Here is a 20,841-nt window from a genome sequence, read left to right as displayed (position 1 = left end):
CGTGACCAGCTCCACCTAAGGGGCGTGTCTACCTCCATCTATGGGTATCTATTGCCACTCAGGGGTAAGTCCTGCAGTGGAAGTTTAAATGTATAGTACTAAAAGCAGCATGTTAGAGCAGATTTGTGTATGAAATTTATGTATTAGAGATAAAAAGCAGTGACAAATAAACCCTATGTTCTAAGAGGATGTAGATTAAATTTCGGCGTTCATAATGCTGGCGACAAAATCCCGACATTAGATTCCCGTCGCCAGCATCCTGACCGGCATGGCAACAGTAAGTAGTGGGGTTAGGGGGGGAGTTAAGGTTAGGCACTAGGAGGAAAGGGTTAGGGTTAGGCTGCAGGTGGGTTAGGTTTAGGGCGATATATTGTACGATGTATTATATAGTGCGTACCCATCTAAAGGAAATATTTATCCCTTAAAACTGGGACACTCATGAAGTACACAGGTTCTTTGGCTGGCTGACTTAAAGTCTGCATTTCACCTGGTTTTAATTAGCCACAGAACCTGTGTATTTCAGGAGTGTCCCAGTTTAAATGGATAACATGGGTGGCTGGATACAGTAGCTCACACACTGTCACTGCGTTGGGGAGCTGCTGTGCAGGAAGTGGCGCCGCACTCTTGATCCCCGGATGGCAACCAATTGCTGGGGTCAGCCCTGATTAGATCTGGCCACATTACTGGGTCCTGTCCTCCCGTGGTAGAGGGCGGGGTTTAGAGTAAACGCGACTGCCCACAGAGTCCGACACTGAGGAGAGGTTTAAATGATGGGGTTGCACAGGTGCAACAAGTGCTTCCAGGCTGCCGGGCCAGCCCGAATGCTTAGATAAGGAGCCAGGTGCGGGGGACATATTCCTCCATGTAACGCAGTGACTGAGACTTTGAGCTGGATTGGGTCTAGACGAACACCGCTACCCACAACTCGCGGTGGCCGGCGAAATGATGTTATGCGTCTTAATGACCTTGACTCCAGGTCCCGCCCCCCAACCAACCTAAGCATGCGCAGTTCAACTTTTGAGTTTAGACGGGGCAATGGGAAAACCGGGGGATTCCCACATGCTTTCCGGGGTAGTAGGAGCTCCCAGCTTATAGTGGTAGACTCCCCGCGGAATGTGGGAGGCTCCCGAGGAATGCGGGATGGTAGGCAAGCAAGCAACTATAACACATATACACAATAACACATACATACACACTCACACACACATACACTGTATACATGCACTGACATATATACGCAATAACACATACCTCCCAACTGTCCCACATCCACTGGGACAGTCCCATATTTCTGGGACTGTCCCGCTGTCCCACCCGCGGCCGCAGTGTCCTGCGGTGGGGGGAGCACAGCATAGCAGAGCTGCGGGTGTGCAGGAGGAGAACAGATGCCGTGCACGTCCACGGCATCTGTTCATTTGTGTACGGAGAGCTTGGGGGCTGCCCCCAAAGTGACGTAAACAGGGAAAGCCGCAAGGCCCAGTCCCGTTTTCCATAAACTCCACCCCCTTTTACAGCAGCCCCGCACCCTTTTCTGGCGCGCGTGACATGTCCCTCCCCAGGATTCCTTAATGTTGGGAGGTATGATAACACATAATGGTTTGACTGGCAACACGATTGTACACTCAGGCAGGGCCGTTACTAGGGTGGTGTGACCCTATGCCATGGCACAGGGCACCGCACAGCAGGGGGCGCTGTTCAGGCCTGTCAATTTTCTGTTAATAATCATTGTCACTTGTAGCTTCCTCTTCTTTTTGCTGCCCTTATCTCCTCCCTGCCCGACTCCCCCTCCATCTGGCCACATCCCCAAGCATCCCAGTCACATCCTCTTTTTTTGAACACACACATTTCAAAATACAGTAATACTTGGCCCCGGGACTCAAACCTATCACCTCTCACATGGCAGTCAGATACCTTACAGATGGAGCTATCTGTCCCACAAGTTCTGATGGCATCCCTGAACACAGCCACTGATTCTCAACCCTGGTGTTACCAGCATATCTCGAGTACCTTTGCCGGTGAGTTCAGCTGGTGGCGCAGGGTACATACACGGATTTCACAGCTGCTGTTATTTGCTGCTTATACACCACAAGTAGAGCTCTTTCTACATCTTCAGTCGGTGATCTACACTGCCAGCTCAAGGCTAGTGCATGGCTGTTCTGATGGACAATCCTGCTGCAGGTGCAGCTTCACCAGTGCACTCCTACATCTAGAGCTGGTGAGTTATACTGCATAAATATTGTGTATCATCACTGCAGCTATTAGATTCACGCTGTATTTGGCAGTGACACCTGGATAACAGTAGTACAATGGGATTGGTACCCCTTCATCAGTGGCGTAAATTCATCCCAGACGCCCGAGGCAAGTTATAATTTGGTGCCCCGCCCCGTCACAGCCGCTGACACTGTAATGTAGCAATGTGCATGCAGACAGGCTATAGATAGACAAAGGCAGCAGCTGATGGTCTGACATGGAGCTCTCCACTAGTGTATGATGGCTTCTCAGGTGCCGGGAATAGGTGCCATGTATTGGGCGGCCATGACTGTACACTCCAGGTACATAGTTACAGCCCTAAATGGGATGAATATGTTGTGGACAATGGAGGAGTTGCCCCATCAGAGCTGGAGCCCGGCGGCAGGCGCCTCCATTGTCTCCCATAGTTCTGCCCCTGCCCTTCATCATCGTACAGGTGCATGTTTTAAGCCCCTATTTGAATAATGCTCTTTCTGGCCCAGGGTGCAAAAAAAGTCTAGTTACGGCTCTGCACTCAGGGGTCTATTCATTAAGCTTTCCAGCCTCTTAAGTCATGCGAAAACAGCAATTTTTAACATGATTTAAATATTTGTGCAATTTACTAAAGTCTGAACACAGAAGATATTGCCTACGTTCAGATAAGTAACTCATTATACTGCAGTCCACTTAACTGTCAATGGGGACCGTGGTCTTCAATTTATCAAGCTTTGAAAAGCAAGCTTTCCAGAATTTTACCGCATCATAGCCTTAAGGCTACTTTATTGCAATTATTTTGGGTCTTCCGATCCCCCCCACTTGCCTGGCAGCCTACACTTGCATTTAGTAGGTAAGCAGGGTCCAAACTCATCAGTTAAGTTAGGGGTGGGAAACCTTCCTGCCAAGGGCCATTTTATATATATAAAACTACTGTATTAGCGGGCCTGGTGCAGGCCATGCCTCCTCCACATGATGTCACGTGGGGACGGGGCCACCATCACCAATGATTACAGCAATGCCCAGAGCATCCCTTTATGCTCCAGGGAGCTGTTAGGGCAGCAATGTGAGCATCTGAAGTGCCCTAAATAGGCGGCACTGCTACATAGATTCTGCCTACAGTGTGCCATTCTAGGCACCCTGTTAGCCAGATGAGGTTAGCAGAAAAAAACTCAGAGGGCCAGACCAAATGATTCCGAGGGCCTTATAACGGCCCCTGGGCAGCAGGTTCCCCATCCCTGAGTTAAGTGATAGCATAACCTATCAATATACTTTTTTCACTTCACCTGGAGGAGCTCTTATCAAAGCCACTGTCCCAACATAACAATGTTGTTAAATATCCCCCACTGTGACCAATGACCAGTTTAGTGTGATGTGCTGCCACACACCTCTGTTTGGAGCAATGGAATATTAGCAGTGTTACTAGCCACGAAATGGCTTGGCACAACCGTTCCAGATGCACTGCCCGGCCATCATGCAAATTTGAATATGCCCCCAAAAGTGTTTTTTATTTTTTTTGTATTTTGCATCTCATTCACCAAACATCCAGCAACATTTTCTATTTCCTGCACCACAAGTGTTGAAATGCTAACATCAGTTTTATAAGAACAAACTTGCATTTACTTTATCCTCTTTAAAACAACATTTCATTGTGTTCTATTATTTATTACACATGAGGACACATTTAAAAATGTACATTCTTCTACAACCTATTTAGTGAAGACATATTTTGCTCACATGAGCATCAGAATTAGAGCATCTAAATTTGCTCTCCTAAGTCTTTCTGTAAAGAGTTTAATGGCCTGAAGGTCACAGAAATAATATATACTAGTGGTTGTTCTCTGTATTGTCTTGTTTTCCCCCTCTAATCCCTCCTGTGTATCCCTTTCCCTGTGTCTGCACCTCTCTTGCCCGCCTGTCCCCTCAGCCTCTTTCTCTCCTACATCCTCAGCCTCTTTATCATCTGCCCTCTCAGGCTCTTTCTCTTTTGCCCCCTCAGACTTTTTCTCTTGCCCCATAAGTCTCTTTCGCTCCTGCCCCCTCAGCATCTTTCTTTCCTGCCCCCCCTAAGCCTCCTTCTCCCCTGCTCCCTCAGCCTCTTTCTCTCCTACCTCCTCAGCCTTTTTCTCATCTGCCCCCTCAGCCTTTCTCTTTTAACCACTAAGTCTCTTTCTCTCCTGCCCCCTCAACATCTTTCTTTCCTGCCCCCTAAGCCACCTTCTCGCCTGCTCCCTCAGCCTCTTTCTCTCCTACCTCCTCAGCCTCTTTCTCATCTGCCCCTTCAGCCTTTCTCTTTTAACCACTAAGTCTCTTTCTCTCCTGCCCCCTCAACATCTTTCTTTCCTGCCCCCTAAGCCACCTTCTCGCCTGTTCCCCCTTTCTCACCTGCTCCCTCATCATCTTTCTTTCCTACCCCCTAAGCCTATTTCTTGCCTGCCCCCTCAGCTTCTTTCTCTCTTGCCCCCTCAGCTTCTTTCTCTCTTGCCCCCTCAGCCTCTTTCTTTCCTGCCCCCTTAGCATCTTTCTTTCCTGCCCCCTAAGCCACCTTGTCACCTGTTCCCCCTTTCTCACCTGCTCCCTCATCATCTTTCTCTCCTATCCCCTAAGCTTATTTCTTGTCTGTCCCCTCAGCCTCTTTCTCACATGCCACCTAAACCCCTTTCTCTCTTGCCCCCTCAGCTTCTTTCTCTCTTGCCCCCTCAGCCTCTTTCTTTCCTGCCTCCTTAGCATCTTTCTTTCCTGCCCCCTAAGCCACCTTGTCGCCTGTTCCCCCTTTCTCACCTGCTCCCTCATCATCTTTCTCTCCTATCCCCTAAGCTTATTTCTTGCCTGTCCCCTCAGCCTCTTTCTCACATGCTACCTAAACCCCTTTCTCTCCTGCCCCCTCAGTCTTTCTTTCCTGCCCCCTAAACCTCTTTCTCTCCTGCCCCCTCAGTCTTTCTTTCCTGCCCCCTCAGCCTCTTTCTCGCCTCCTCCCTCAGCCTTTTTTTTACTTGCCCCCTCAATGTCTTTCCTACCTCCTAAACATCTTTTTTGCCTGCCCTCTCAGTATCTTTCTCGGCTGACCCCTCAACATCTTTGTCACCTGCCCTCCCAGCGTATTTCTCTCCTACATTCTCAGCCTCTGTCTCCCCTCTGTTTCTCTTCCACTTACCTTCACTTCCAGTCCTCCTCCACTATGCTTTCATCCAGTCACCAGATGAGCGCCATCAACAAGGGGTGCACATTAGTTACAGCGTGCACTCACCTGGCTGATGACTCTCCGCAGGTGACTGGATGGAGGCATGCCCGGCAGGTGACCAGTGACAGTGGCATACCATATACGCAAGGTTTGACATGCAAGCATGGACAACCAGCACGATTACCTATTTTTAATCAGAGGTCATCTTTATTATATAGATATAGACAAGTAGAGATATCAGTTCAATTAAACTGATATTGGATTGATATAAATTAGCAAACAGATGGAGATTATATAATTGTACAGATTGAGCAGATTTGAATTCATATTGTTTAGTAAGTCATAGCTATTAGCCAATTTATTTAATTATTAGTGGCTTCCATAAGGACTGCTCATCTGTTAACATATGATATGAAATAATTAGTCCCAGGCCTGATTCAACCAATATGACTTTAATATATTTACAGTACATATAAATTTACACCTTGGTTTTAATAAAAAATAATGTTAAAATTATAAATTTGCATTAAAATATATAAAATTGAAATAGATATATTAAATGCACATTTAACTGATTATGTTGCATTGCTTTATAGTGTACTTGTTTAACTGTGGATAAACATTTTAGTTATTAATTAAGGAATTATTCTGATTATTTGAGAAATGCATTGGACAGTGCTCTGTCTTCCAGAGGTGAATTCTGCCATTATTCCAGCACTTTCAGCTCTTTCCAGACCACTGACACTACAGTACTGATGCTGAAGAGTGAAGAATACTCCCAGGCTTTAGTGTTATCTCACTGCACCCTCTCCTTAGTGTAAGGCGGCTGGTTGTTGGGGAGACAAACAGGAATCGGTATGTAATGCCGGCTGTCGTGATGCCTTTTGTCAAAATACCGACAGCGGCAACCCAATGGTTGGTATCACGACAGGGGTCGGGTAAGTATACTTATCCTCCCCCCTTCTCCCCCTAACCCTCCCTTCTTGTAGCCTAACCCCAACCCTCCCCACCCCTCACCCTAACCCTAAACCTCCCCGTTAGTGCTGAAACCCCCCTTCTTGCTTAAACCTAACCTTCCCCCCTTAGTGCCTAACCCTACCCCCCGTCCCAGAGGTGCCTAACCCTAACTCTCCCCCCTAGGGGTGCCCAAAACCTAACGCTATCTCCGCTACGCTACCTAAACCTAACTCTCCCTCCCCCCGCGGCTAACACTAAGGGCGCCCCGGACTTATCTCGTTCGGGCTGCTGTCCTTCTGTGTTCCGGCGTCAGGATTAAGATAGGTGTCAGTATTTTGACGCCTAGTTTAAGTCCCTTGTAGGGCAGCCATTCTCATAACTAATACTGTAACTTTCACTTAACTGTAAATGAATGATAACTATGTTCCACTGAGCAGATTATTTTAGCCAACTCTTGCATTTGTCACATTGTAGTATTCCCTGCGGGCTCACAATGTACTTACCTTATTTTGTTTTGCTCTTCACTAGGTTGAACTTTTTGCCATTTGCATCCTATTGTATAAATCACGTGAATATGTAGGAACAAATAGACTGGACTTGTAATCTCATGTCATAGCAATTAGGAGGAGATTTGTCAGACTTTCTAAAAAAGACAAGTGAGGGTACTGCCCATAGCAACCAAACAGGTGCTACTATAGCTAGAATTTTATAGAATGTAATAGATAAATCATAGCTAGAAGCTGATTGGTTGCTATGGGCAATACCATTTCTTGTCCTCTTTAGGAAATTGACTTGATCTCCCCCTTAGTAAGACAGAATAACCCTTCCCACTCACATAATGTTACATAGGTGCAAGAGATCACTCACTTTGGTGTGTGTAAGGTCAACACTGTTTATAGGCAAGTGACCTCTATACGTGGACAATCAGAGATACCCTACCTTGTTTTACATAACACTAGGCCAATTGGCAGATCACTGGTAAATTATTTGATTAATTGTGTCTCTGGTTGATATGTGAGTACTAGTTTGTCCCTGACCATTTTGCTCACATCCAGAAACATGTTACTATATGATGTACTCATGATTCATTGCTTTGAATAATTGCAAAACCTGGCACATAGACCACTATGTAAAAATTATCTAGTATATCATATTTATTTCGTAGGAGCAACTTGTTTAAAAAAGTTTTATGGGGCCCCTACATCTGCGACTGACTGCCGCAATTCCCTGTTCTGCCAACGGTGGGGTTTGTGAATTGGGCATTTTCAACATGTTGAAAAATCTCGACTCCCCGGCCAGACCCAAAAGTAGTCGGAATTCGGCGAGTGAGCATTTTTTTTGCATATTCAATTTCCTTGATCGGCCGGTGGATCTGTTCGGATCAAGTTGGATCAGGTCGGCTCGGTAGAACGGGGAATTGGAACCGTAGATGCTTGGGTCCTATTTGGGTATGTCCAGAAACACTCAATAGATGCTTCTAGAATATCTTGTCAATGCGATTCTAATGCCCATCTGGACATTGAGCCATGAAAAAATGGCATCTGTAACATCATTGTAATATTTTGTTATTGGTGGTATTTTACAGGTGAAACCTGTGTCTCACAGCCGAATCAATGTATCGGCACGTTTTCGAAAAAACCTGCAGGAGCCATGTACTGTGTTGTGAGTAGACTCATTTCTTGAGGCAAACATGTCATCTTTCTGTATCGTCTGAAGGAAGTCCAATTTCACCCAGTTTTTCTTTTCATCTGACAGCCTAATTGCTAATGGAGATATCATGAACCCAGTGGTGCGTTTGCTGATACCCAGGAAAATACTGGATCAGTGGGAGCTTGTTCTTGCCATGGTTACTGACAAAGTGAAACTCCGGAGTGGAGCTGTGCACAGGTGCGTGTATCTCATAGTCACTCTAATTTGCATCTAGACAAGCACCTTTCTACACTGTGAAGTATGTTGAAAGTCATATATATGTTAATGATGAATGTGGAAATGTGGAATAATTAGTTAGCTAATATTAGATCAGCTAGGCATGCTTGGGTAGATTCAAGCAAACTAAATTCTTTACATATTTTTATTTTTTGCACTAAGAGATCTGTATTTTGAGTTAAGTTAAGGGTCATAGTAGAGTTCAAATGATATATTACTGTATAATAAATAGTTTTTTTTGCAGTATTACAATCAAATTTAAACAGGGACTAATACAGTAACAGCCAGCTTTTTAACACATCTCTAGATGAACTATTGCTGCATTCATCTGTAATGAAAGGCACCTGAAATGCCCTCAGATTTTACCTTATTTAATATTTTATGTATGGTGAATAATGTTGCACTTCATTCAGTGTCTAACGGAATGCTTGGATAACATACAGATGTCTGTTATCCATAATAATGGAATCATACAGAATTTTTTTTTGTTCCTGCCTGGCTCGGCTTCTTGGTGTTTGCAACATACTGCACATACGCCGGTATTCTAGATGACGGCGTATGAGTGTGTGGGCTGCCGAGATCTGTTTGAGCGGAAGTAGTAGCTGCTTTCCAGCTTTAGATGCCGCGAGATAACCCTCTGCATATTCATTTTAGCCACCGTCAACGAGAAATAATAAAGGTTTAACACTACTTATAGGGGCAGATTCAATTACCCGTGATGTTTACTGCATGGATAAAGATCCGGGTTTACCGCCCGAAGCTACTCAGTTATTCTGCATATTTCCTGTATGGCAAACACACAAGTACAATGTGCTAACCCATAGATTCTGCATTAAGTGCTGGAATCTATGCACTAGCGCACGCAGGGGGGGTTTCTGAGTACCCAGAAACCCCCCCTAACAGACTGTAGAGCAGGCACCATCTTCTTAGGCCCCGCCCCCTCGTGACAAAATTCTGTGATTCGCGGATCAGTCGGGAGGAGACGGAGCTAATATGATGTGATTCCATTAGAATCGCATTATTCGGTTTCGCCCGCTCCCGATTTTGTCGCTAGGTGGAGACCTGCCAGGTCTCATCCTTATCAGGTCTACAACCCGCAGCTGCTGCAAGGTAAGTGTGTGAGTAATATATATGTGACATACAGTAGGTGTGTGTGTAAGGAATGTGTGACATATATGTGTGTGTATATATATATATGTGTATGTGTGTGTATGTATTATATATATACAGTATATCAGGGTTGCCGACATTCTTGTTGCCTTTTCAGGGAGGGAGCATCCAGATCGGCATGGCAGGGGGTGTGGCTGGCACAAGGGGGCAGGGCTGGACATCTTACTGACATTTGTGGGCGTGGCAAGGGGAGTGACCACGCACTCGCATAATTTTTGCCCTGCCCACGCTACACAATGCAGAGATTACCATCATAGTGAAGCATGAGGTGGGGCCAAAATGACGCTGCAGGGTTTCTCTTGTTAGTGCAGGGGGGGGGCTTGCCTGCCTTTTCGGGGGCCGGGATTGGCTCCCGACTTCCGGGAGGCTCCCGGCCAAATCGGGAGGGTAGGCATGTATGCAATATATATGTGTGTGTGTGGAAAGCCCCCTGTAAAAATCCTGCGTTTGCCCCATGGGAATCTATGGGTTTCATGAGTCTGCAAGTATAAATACACTTTAAGTGCATCCTCTGGGACTTAACGCATTAGAATGCAGCACCTGATTGCATAGGTCCTGGCTGACAATTAGACACAGGGTTTAATTGAATCCAGGGACGCGCAGTCAGGGTAGGCAGGGGAGGCAGAGTCTCCCCCCTATCATACTCCCTGTCATGCTCCAGAGTTTTGATTATAAAAACTGTGTTTTTATACATGTGTGCCTCCCCAGCCATGTCACTGATTGAACCTGCCACATAATGTGATTCTCTCTAATGCTAATTATTTTAGTAGCTGGTGGATAAGGGAGCACTCAATTTATGTAGCTATAGAAATGTCCAGCCCATGTGTGACTCTAATGATTCCTCCTGGGTGGGCCATCTTTTATAATGGCATATCTAGCCCTTACTGTTTGATTTGATTAACATAGGAATACATACTGTATAATAAAAATGGGAATACAAAACATCCAAATATACAAAAACTGTAACATATATAAAAAAAATACTATTTCATCTGGTAAAATTTCAAACCATGGCAATAAATTAAAATATTAAAAAAAAAAAAAAAAAATCTTTCTTAATATTTCTGAGGTGTTTCGTCCATCTTTCTTTAAGTATTCTAGAGGTTCTACCAATATATGGTAGACCACATTTACACTCCACTAAATATATGCAGTTTTTAGTACTGCAAGTAATACATTCTTTAATGGTATTTATTATCTATGAAAACCTGTAGTCTTAATTCTTCCTGTCCACCTTTCTTGTATCGCACTCTTTACCAGTTTTTTTTTTTAAATTGTCTGCTCTTCTATACACAAATTGGGGTTTATCAGGTAATCTTTTTTTTTTATTGGAGCTTGAGTTAGAATATACCAGTTTTTTCTGTATTATGTGCACTATTTGCCTATACTGGCCGGTAAACTTCTATATAAAATGCACACAAATTTCTTTCTTTTTTTCTGCACATTTATTGTAGTTCAGTAATTCTTCTCTATTATATTGTAATGTCCTCTATAATTGTGTCAACAATAGCAGGGAATAGCCTTTTGCTATAAAGTTATTGTTAAGTTCACCTACTTGATGTTGGAAGATTTCAACATTGGAGCAATTTTTACGGATCCATCTAATCTGGCCTCTTGTAACATGTTTAAGCGTGATGGATAATGATTGATTGATATTGGTATTAATGTAGGAATTGCTATCTGTAGGTATGTAGTAATTCCTCATTTGTAAGGAATTGTCTTTGCTACTGTTAAATTTGTTAATAAACCTTTTAATACATTCCTGCCTATAAACCTCTAAGATTCACCTGCCTAGAACCTCTAAGACAAAACCTGCCTATAAACCTCTAAGATTCACCTGCCTAGAACCTCTAAGACAAAACCCTGCCTAAAACCTCTAAACAGAACGCTAATTGCGTACGCATTTTAACCGCAAATAAAGACAGGAGTGGAATCTGTGTTTCCAACGCACAAGTATTATTCAGGTAAAAGTACAGTCAGTTACACGCAATCTATACATACATAATTTAGGCGTAAAAAGGAAATAATACAGACCAAGTACGGTTATACATACGCTGCGCCTCCGGACCCAGAGATAGACTTCTGACTAGATATCCTCAGTTCACCCAAAATTCAGCATGAACTCGCAAACCAGTGTTTGGACACATGTATTTATTCCCCCCCAGACTGAAACAGGACAAAGGGGAAACTTCCTGCTGATCTCATTGGTTCCCAGAGGAGGAGCATATGTAACGACACATTTAACAGGTTGTTTCAAATAGACTTTCCCTGCCTCTAACAGCCGGGGTCTTTCTGGTAACGCCTCCTGTAACATTCCATCAACTAAAACATTTTGTTGCTTATAAGTTCTGCGATCCGTAACTTGAGTTTGCATGATGCGATCTCTCCACCGATAACACCGGGATTCTGTAAAAAGCGTACGCATCAGAACGAGACCAAACATACCTTGCTTATCATGTATAATACCTTAGATATCAAAAACCTCTATTTCTTAGCATTTAAACTAACTTAACCAACTTGAATCATACATTTTGATGCTTATGGAACCTTATGTGCGAATATGTAGTGTGTGGGTATTCGGGGTTTGATATAAGGACGCTAGTTATTAATGGGTGAGATTTAAGTGCATAATCTCTCATACATGAAGTGAACATCCAGCAGTGTGGATGGCTGAGGGTTGTAATTCTACATGCCCTCTGTCAGCAGGCCCCCACCTGCTGTGTTCAAAGGAAAACAAAACCTCTTTTGTTCTCACAGACTCTTGTGTGAAGTGCAAATGTATTATCACCTCAAACTGTGGGATTTCGAGCCATCTTGTCTAGGATTCAGGCAAATCCAATTGTGTAGATATTATATTACAATTGCCACAACTATACTTTATCTGCATCCAGGGATTCCCAATTTGTATGTAAAAATACCCATTGTCTCTTCTTATTTACTTCTACTTAGAAAGCTGGTTTTTCCCTTTGCCCTTGGTAGGTTAACAAAAACATTGCCATCTGTTCTTAGCTCCTGGGTTATAACTTGAATTAATGCTGACCACACAAAATGGTGTCTTGCGATCTAATTTCCAAAAGGGAGTATTGCGGCCATTCGCAAGATGGCGTCGCTGCGATTAAATTTTAAACTGAACTTGTCTCACTCAATTATTCAACTTCGACAGTCCACCCTTTGATAGCAAACAACATGCTATCACAATCTGCTATTTGAATCTGTTTAGCCATGCATGAGAATATACCGTTCAATGTTATTATGGTATGACACAGTATGGTCATTTGAACCATTCAGATAATGCGTCTCCGGGAGGGACATAAAACTGCCCTTATACGCACACCGCGGGAAAGATGTGGGGATGCACCTATCCTATAAGGAGTGCCTTGGAAGGGGTTGGGACTGCATTACCTAAGATGACTTAAAACAACATAAACGTTATATCCATGCACGACCACTCAAACTCAGGCTACATTGTTATACACTACATCATAACTCAGGATTGAAATACAGTTCTTCCTTATTATTATTATTCACATTTTCACAACAATTTACTGTACTGAAATTGGACCGGCACTCCCCTGATTTGGTATAGCACTCCTCCTCCTGACTCCACTCCATCAGCTCCGCCATCAGCTCACATCTCCTTTATTGGTCCCCCATCACAGACACCGAGCATCCCCAAACAGATCATCATGACAAAAAAAAAAATAAAACTCTGGAAAAAAAAAGAACTAGGATGACCACAGCAGACCACTCCATTGCTTGAAGCACTGATCTACACATTTCTTTAGCTCAGATATCTCACCATCACCTTTTTAATCCTTCCGGCACAAGCTCGCAATTGACAGGTCCACGTTATCGGCCTTGTCTCTGCCTTGTATCTCCACCGGTTGGTTAACCTCCCTATAGTGAGCGGAATGGATCCACGTATCTTCCCTGGCCACCCTTTGAGGATGCTGTATCGTCAGATACGGACCTTTCCACCGATCAGTCAAACAACCTGAGCTAAAAAAATTTTGGATCATAACAAATTCTTCCAGATTTGACATCATGACAGGTTGCATTAGACATGTTAGTTAATAACACTTCCAATTTCGGTTATTCTCATTCATCTTCGTGAGACCCTGCACAGTAACCTCATTATCAATTTTTCACATGAGGCTGCCTGTTTGGACAGTATCTCAAAGGGGGGCAAATAAAGGAAAAGACAGTCTGGGATAATCTTAGTGTTGTTACCCATCATCTTACGCATGTTCTTGAAAACGTCACCTGTAAAATAAGTCCCCCTATCACTTTTAATAATTCTAGGGATATAGTATCTGCATACAGGTTCCTGCAATTAAATATTGTTATTAATAGCTACTGCTCTAAATAATGCCTGTGCCGCTGGGTTGGATAGTTTTCCGAGTAGTCGACCTCAGCCTGGCATGGCTGCCGTTTATCCTTAGCAACCTTGTGTCCTATGAGTGGGAGATAAAGCACAACAGTTTAATATCATTTAAACATGACCCAAAATACAACAATAAATCATCCACATTTTACATTAGAACAGATCCATTGATAGGTTGAAAAAAATTATAAACAGTCATATAAGGCCTGGGAGAAGATACTGGGGTTACCTATGAACTCATGGGAAACTCGTGTTCCTGCGTGGTGTTCTTTGCTTTGCAGTACTTACTTATGTGTCCCACTTGGTGACAGTTAAAACATTATTTTGAACGGGGTGGATGAAAAGATTGTTGTGGGATTTGAGCAAGAGGGAAAGGTAGTGGGTATGGGTAAGGATAGGGAGGGTAAGGATATTGCGGGGGATATGAGTATGGGACCTGTGGTTGTGTATGATATGTGGGGTAAGGATGTGTTTGCTGTGGTGTGGGATTGATGAGGACGTGTAATTGTTCAGGTGCAGGTGTATGTGTGGGTGCAGGTGTGTCGGTTGGCTGTGATGTTATTGTCATTCCTTCCAGAGCTTGTACACTGACAGCCATTAGTTTTTCGCTTTTTGGAGATGTTTTTATCATGTTCTATGGCAGACTCTATGAGGTTATCTATTGTAAGTCCCCTCCAGCCAGGTTGTGAGGTCTGAACCCGAATCTTTAAATCGTCTTTCAGACCGTCCATGAGTACCGTGACTATCATTCCCCTGTGGTGAGTGCTATCTTTAATATCTTCTATCCCAGTGTACTGGGTGATAGCCTGCAGAGCCCGGTCGCAATAGTCTTCTGCAGTTTCACTCTCCTTTTGCTTAATTGTGAAGATTTTGTTCCAGTTAACTACTACTGGAAAATATACACCCAATTGAGTTACAATGCGGGAAATGTTACCTTGGTTTACTTGGTCTGTTAAGGGAACGTCTCCATCCAATACACAGTCCATGATAAATTTTGTCACGTCGGTATTGTGTGGCAGGCAGGCCCTTAACACTACACGCCAATCTTTATTAGTGGGCTCATGAGAACTACCCAAATTTCTCACAAATCTTTGACATTTGGCTAGTTCCTTTTTGGGATTGGGGAAATCATTTATGATGGAATTCAGTTCTGCTCTTGTCCATGGACAATGCATTACTACTTCCCTCGTGGGCACTACACCGTTTGCATCTGCATTTCCATTCGGAACAGTTATTGTCCGAATGGGATGCAGACCGGCAGCGTTGCTACCTCTGACCTGGTTACCTGGCTGGGGGTTTAATCTGCTGCTGCTACGTATGGTATTAACAACTTCCTCTATGGGTGCAGAGTGTGTTAACACTTCCCTTGCTGTTACCGATGGAGATGGCGGCACCACCCGTGATTGTGGTGATGCAGCATCTATCATTTGCACAGCATGGGAAATGGCAGACATTACAATAGGCTCATCATCCATATCATAAACACTTTCTTTATGGTTGCTTAAGAGAGGGTACAAGTTGCTTGTTACATTTTTATTGGTATTTTTGGTAACCGTACTTGCACCTCCATCCACATAAGGTGGGGGAGGTGAGCGTGAACTGCTGGCAATACTCTCCACGACGCTACTTTGCCGCACGTGCGCGCCAATTTGCGGCTCGTCCGTATTGCATCTCAGCGTCGTGGATATATTTTCTGGCAATGCGTTCGCAACGCTAGTTTGCGTCGTTTGCACATTTTTAAGCCAAGCATCCCCTTCATGCTGCCATATTTTTAAACATTCAAAATACTTAATCTTTTTCTCTCGGGATCGCACCATACTGATGTGATCCTGGACATTGTCTAACACATTTTTATCAAAACTACCAAGTCTGGGAAACGGTCTAACACTCTTTCTCGTCATATTAAACCATATATCACAATACCTTATTGCATAAGTACCGTACTTAGTATGCATAATACGACGGGCTGATCCAATTGGAGCCTCCATTAGCAGCACATCATTGCTTAACATTTCTATCGTTTGCGTGGCTCCCATTTTGAGACAACTCCTACGCTTTTCAATAAAAATGTAAACTGGTGAAAGACAATCAAGATACTTTCACTTACCTACGGACGAAATTTCTAGATGCGCCACGCTCACCTACGGACGAAATTTCTAGATGCGCCACGCTCACCTACGGACGAAATTTCTAGATGCGCCACGCTCACCTACGGACGAAATTTCTAGATGCGCCATGCTCACCTATTATCTCTCAGCTCACAATCACACCTAGTGCGGCTCAACTACAATGCTCAAATTTTATTGAACACTGCAGTCACACTGAGAGCCGGTCCCTAACAAAAATAACAAACCATACACCTGCTCTGTGTACTGAACGGTAAGCTGCTTACCGAGCGGCTAGGCTAACCCTTGCACCTAGCCCTTAAGGATCATATGATACCCTTAACTGTCCAACACATACTCACTGTTACACACTTTTTCTCTGCGCAGAAAATAAACGTTTAACCCGGATATTGGTAGATAGAAAAAAATGTAAACCTTAATGGCTTTGTTCACACACGTGGCAGCAGAACCGGAAGTGCGTATACGCTTATTGTGCGACCGGCCGCATACACAATTATGCGACTACCACACAAGCGTATAATGACTTTTTAACTGCGTACGCAGAAATGCATCTCAGCCGCATACTCAATACTGCGGCACCCCTCTAAACACAAGGTTCTATCAACAGAGGAAAACAAACTTTTTCCTCTCTTGTCCCTGGATTCTAATCAGCGCTTCCTCTACACAATAACCAGCAGTACGCTCTCAGCAACACTGTGGTAATGAAAGACTAATGCGTCTTTCAAAAGGCGCCTCCACCCTTTTGCTGAGAGAGGACTGACGGAGTGTTATCGTGTATCAGATAGTGTGATAAACCGATGAGCCCCCACTGTTAAATTTGTTAATAAACCTTTTAATACATTCCTGCCTATAAACCTCTAAGATTCACCTGCCTAGAACCTCTAAGACAAAATCTGCCTATAAACCTCTAAGATTCACCTGCCTAGAACCTCTAAGACAAAACCCTGCCTAAAACCTCTAAACAGAACGCTAATTGCGTACGCAGTTTAACCGCAAATAAAGACAGGAGTGGAATCTGTGTTTCCAATGCACAAGTATTATTCAGGTAAAAGTACAGTCAGTTACACGCAATCTATACATACATAATTTAGGCGTAAAAAGGAAATAATACAGACCAAGTACGGTTATACATACGCTGCTCCTCCGGACCCAGAGATAGACTTCTGACTAGATATCCTCAGTTCACCCAAAATTCAGCATGAACTCGCAAACCAGTGTTTGGACACATGTATTTATTCCCCCCCAGACTGAAACAGGACAAAGGGGAAACTTCCTGCTGATCTCATTGGTTCCCAGAGGAGGAGCATATGTAATGACACATTTAAAAGGTTGTTTCAAATAGACTTTCCCTGCCTCTAACAGCCGGGGTCTTTCTGGTAACGCCTCCTGTAACATTCCATCAACTAAAACATTTTGTTGCTTATAAGTTCTGCGATCCGTAACTTGAGTTTGCATGATGCGATCTCTCCACCGATAACACCGGGATTCTGTAAAAAGCGTACGCATCAGAACGAGACCAAACATACCTTGCTTATCATGTATAATACCTTAGATATCAAAAACCTCTATTTCTTAGCATTTAAACTAACTTAACCAACTTGAATCATACATTTTGATGCTTATGGAACCTTATGTGCGAATATGTAGTGTGTGGGTATTCGGGGTTTGATATAAGGACGCTAGTTATTAATGGGTGAGATTTAAGTGCATAATCTCTCATACACGAAGTGAACATCCAGCAGTGTGGATGGCTGAGGGTTGTAATTCTACATGCCCTCTGTCAGCAGGCCCCCACCTGCTGTGTTCAAAGGAAAACAAAACCTCTTTTGTTCTCACAGACTCTTGTGTGAAGTGCAAATGTATTATCACCTCAAACTGTGGGATTTGGAGCCATCTTGTCTAGGATTCAGGCAAATCCAATTGTGTAGATATTATATTACAATTGCCACAACTATACTTTATCTGCATCCAGGGATTCCCATTTGTATGTAAAAATACCCATTGTCTCTTCTTATTTACTTCTACTTAAAAAGCTGGTTTTTCCCGTTGCCCTTGGTAGGTTAACTAAAACATTGCCATCTGTTCTTAGCTCCTGGGTTATAACTTGAATTAATGCTGACCACACAAAATGGTGTCTTGCGATCTCATTTCCAAAATGGAGTATTGCGGCCATTCGCAAGATGGCGTCGCTGCGATTAAATTTTAAACTGAACTTGTCTCACTCAATTATTCAACTTCGACACTACAGAGCGTATGGTCCAAAAAAATAATATCTTCTTGGCTTATGTTAAAAGTTAGTGTTCTAAGAGCTCTGGTTAAGGGACTCAAAAAATTCTGCAAGATCTTTCACTGTACCCAGCCATATAAACAAAATATGATCTATATATCTTACTCAATCTATTATATTTTCTGAAATTGCATTATTACTCCATATGTCTTCCCATAAACCCATAAACATGTTAGTGTATGCTGGGGCAAAACATGTCCCCATTGCAGTACCCCTCTTTTGTATATAAAATGTATCTTTAAACCAAAATAATTTGTTCTCTAAAATAAATTTAATGCTTTCTTTTAGAAAATGATATACTGCCTCTAACCCTATATCATGATTAATAATCGTGTAAAGAGAGGTAACGTCTGCCATGACTTAAATATAATCTTTCCATTTTATTTTATAAATTTTTTGAATTACATCCACTGTATCTTTAAGATAAGTTTTAATTTAAGTTACTTCTAATTGTAGGTGAGGTGATCTACATATTGTTATAGCTTCGATGTAACGGATTCTGTTCCAGCCACTATAGGGTGTCCTTGGTGGTTTTTGATATCTTTGTGGGTCTTTTGAAGTATATAGAATACAGGAAGCCTAGGATTTAGTTTTATAAATTTCTTGTTCAGACAACGTATTTGTGTGCCTATATTTTAAGACGACTGGAGGACTAGTGATACCACTTACAGCGTGAGCTGCTCCTGTTTTTTTGGCAGAGATTTCAACCGTTTATATTGGATTTTATTATGTACACTGTACTTTCTATGAGGCAGCCTATAGCTGGTTTAGAGCTAATAATGCCCACATCATGGGCTGACCACACTTGCTCTAAAAACAAGCATTTGGAAACCTTCCTCTAGAAATCATGAATTTGCCCCTGATAGAGTATAACTTAATTCATAACAGAACAGTGGATTTAAACATTGACTGCCCGACCTAACCTTGGCACCAGTGTAAAAATGGTGATAAACCTCTATCATAGACATTCAAAATAATCAGACAAATAGGAATAAACTATCATAAAACATTTATTGATTATGAGTATTATGAAACTTTTTTTTGTTTTTGTAAGATATCTAAAAACACCTTCAGTATAAGATAATAGAATTTAAAAATAGAAAATTCTCTCTATATATTGCAATTTTTATTTTGTGGTGAGAAGCCCTTCTATTTATGCTGTTTATCTTCTAAATTTAAAAAAATTGTAGAAGTTTGGAAATTGTTTAAGTCATTGGGGACAATTTATTACCAAAGTTCAAAACTGCAGATGGCCACATCTATAACATCAAATTATAAATTTGATGTTGTTGACTAACTTACACTCATTAGAACAAAACTAATTACTCAATGCTTGTTAGCTGATACTGCACCTTGCCTGCCATTTTCACCATATGTGCTTTGAAATATTTAATAAAAACAATGTTACCTTTGATTTAATGAATACAAACAAAAACTAATTTTATAAATTTTTATTTCTGATTAGATTGTACACATTAGAAGGATCGCCTGTTCAAGATGGCTCTGAATTAGAGAATGGACAGTTTTATGTTGCAGTTGGCAGGGACAAGTTCAAAAAGTTGCCATATGGTGATTTGTTATTCTCAAAGTCTTCAGTGAGAAGAACACATGGGTAAGCTTAATCCAATGTCACATCTGCTGTATACGTTGTGTTACAGATAATTTTATTGCATCCCTGGTTCACTGTAGGACTTTGGGTCTAGGTGTCACAAAGGCTACCCGAGGCCATAAAATACTGTTTCAATCTATATGCCTATACCAATGACTCTCGTATTTGACATTTTTCTAGAGCTGCCATAATTTTGTTTATTTTTGTAGAATTCAGAATCTTAATGAACTTTAGTTTAACTGAGCTTGAAGCAATGGAGATATAATGCTTTATTGACTTTGCAACCAAAAGCAAACAAAGTGACATTTATGGAGTTTCCTGCAAGAAAAAAAGATCAATTTGTTAATTTATCATTTGAGTTATGATTAAAATTGCTATTAAAGAATTACAGTTTGCTCAGTGTCATGTAATTTCCATAGCAACCACAAACATATGACTAATGATGCAGTAATGAGATTTTAGAACGACCCGCTTCTCAGTAGGAACATCTCTTCCTTCCTCTGGCATCACTGAAATATAGATCAGCTTGGTGACTGACTAGCACTCACTTAGAGATGAGATCCACTGATCTAATTGAAATCACTAGCATATGTCCAAAGATACAGTGTAGGTGCCAACTTCTTTATAGTTGTTCATACATTTCTGTGCATCAGAACTGAATGAAAGAAAAGATGTAAGGGACGGAAAAAAGGGACTTGATTTCAAGTGTATGGGGGAATGTATGAGACATTTCCAAAGTAGAGACTTTATTAAAATGTCTGTTACAATATAGGACCATTTAAACAATATAACCTTACAAGTTACTGTTTCAAAAGAACAACAACTACTGTAACCAGCAGCGGCTCCTTACCTGTCTGCCTGGGGGGCTGCATTGCACATCCTCCCTCTCCTCCCTTGCCACCCTGGTGATTGACAGGCGATGTCACCGGGATGCGGGGCTTAAGTCCTGCGGTCGCGGGGGCATGGCCTAAATCAGGG

At 42.5% G+C, this 20,841-nt stretch overlaps 1 protein-coding gene across 3 annotated transcripts in view; it reads left to right on the top strand.

The window, feature by feature from the left end:
• The window catches only part of DCDC2 (doublecortin domain containing 2), a 253,246-nt gene that overhangs the window by 65,713 nt on the left and 166,692 nt on the right, over positions 1-20,841 (top strand). For all 3 annotated transcript variants that reach the window (XM_088475855.1, XM_088475856.1, XM_088475854.1), the window contains 3 exons: positions 7,947-8,023; positions 8,117-8,248; positions 19,720-19,866. In XM_088475855.1, coding sequence (XP_088331981.1) covers positions 7,947-8,023; positions 8,117-8,248; positions 19,720-19,866 — 356 coding nt within the window. The remainder of the gene's footprint in view (positions 1-7,946; positions 8,024-8,116; positions 8,249-19,719; positions 19,867-20,841) is intronic.

The sequence above is a fragment of the Taudactylus pleione genome, unplaced genomic scaffold (assembly GCF_031769625.1).
Source record: "Taudactylus pleione unplaced genomic scaffold, aTauple2 ptg000179l, whole genome shotgun sequence".
Taxonomy (NCBI): domain Eukaryota; kingdom Metazoa; phylum Chordata; class Amphibia; order Anura; family Myobatrachidae; genus Taudactylus; species Taudactylus pleione.
Note: the sequence above shows the minus strand (reverse complement) of the source record. Positions and strands in the feature narration are given on the sequence as shown.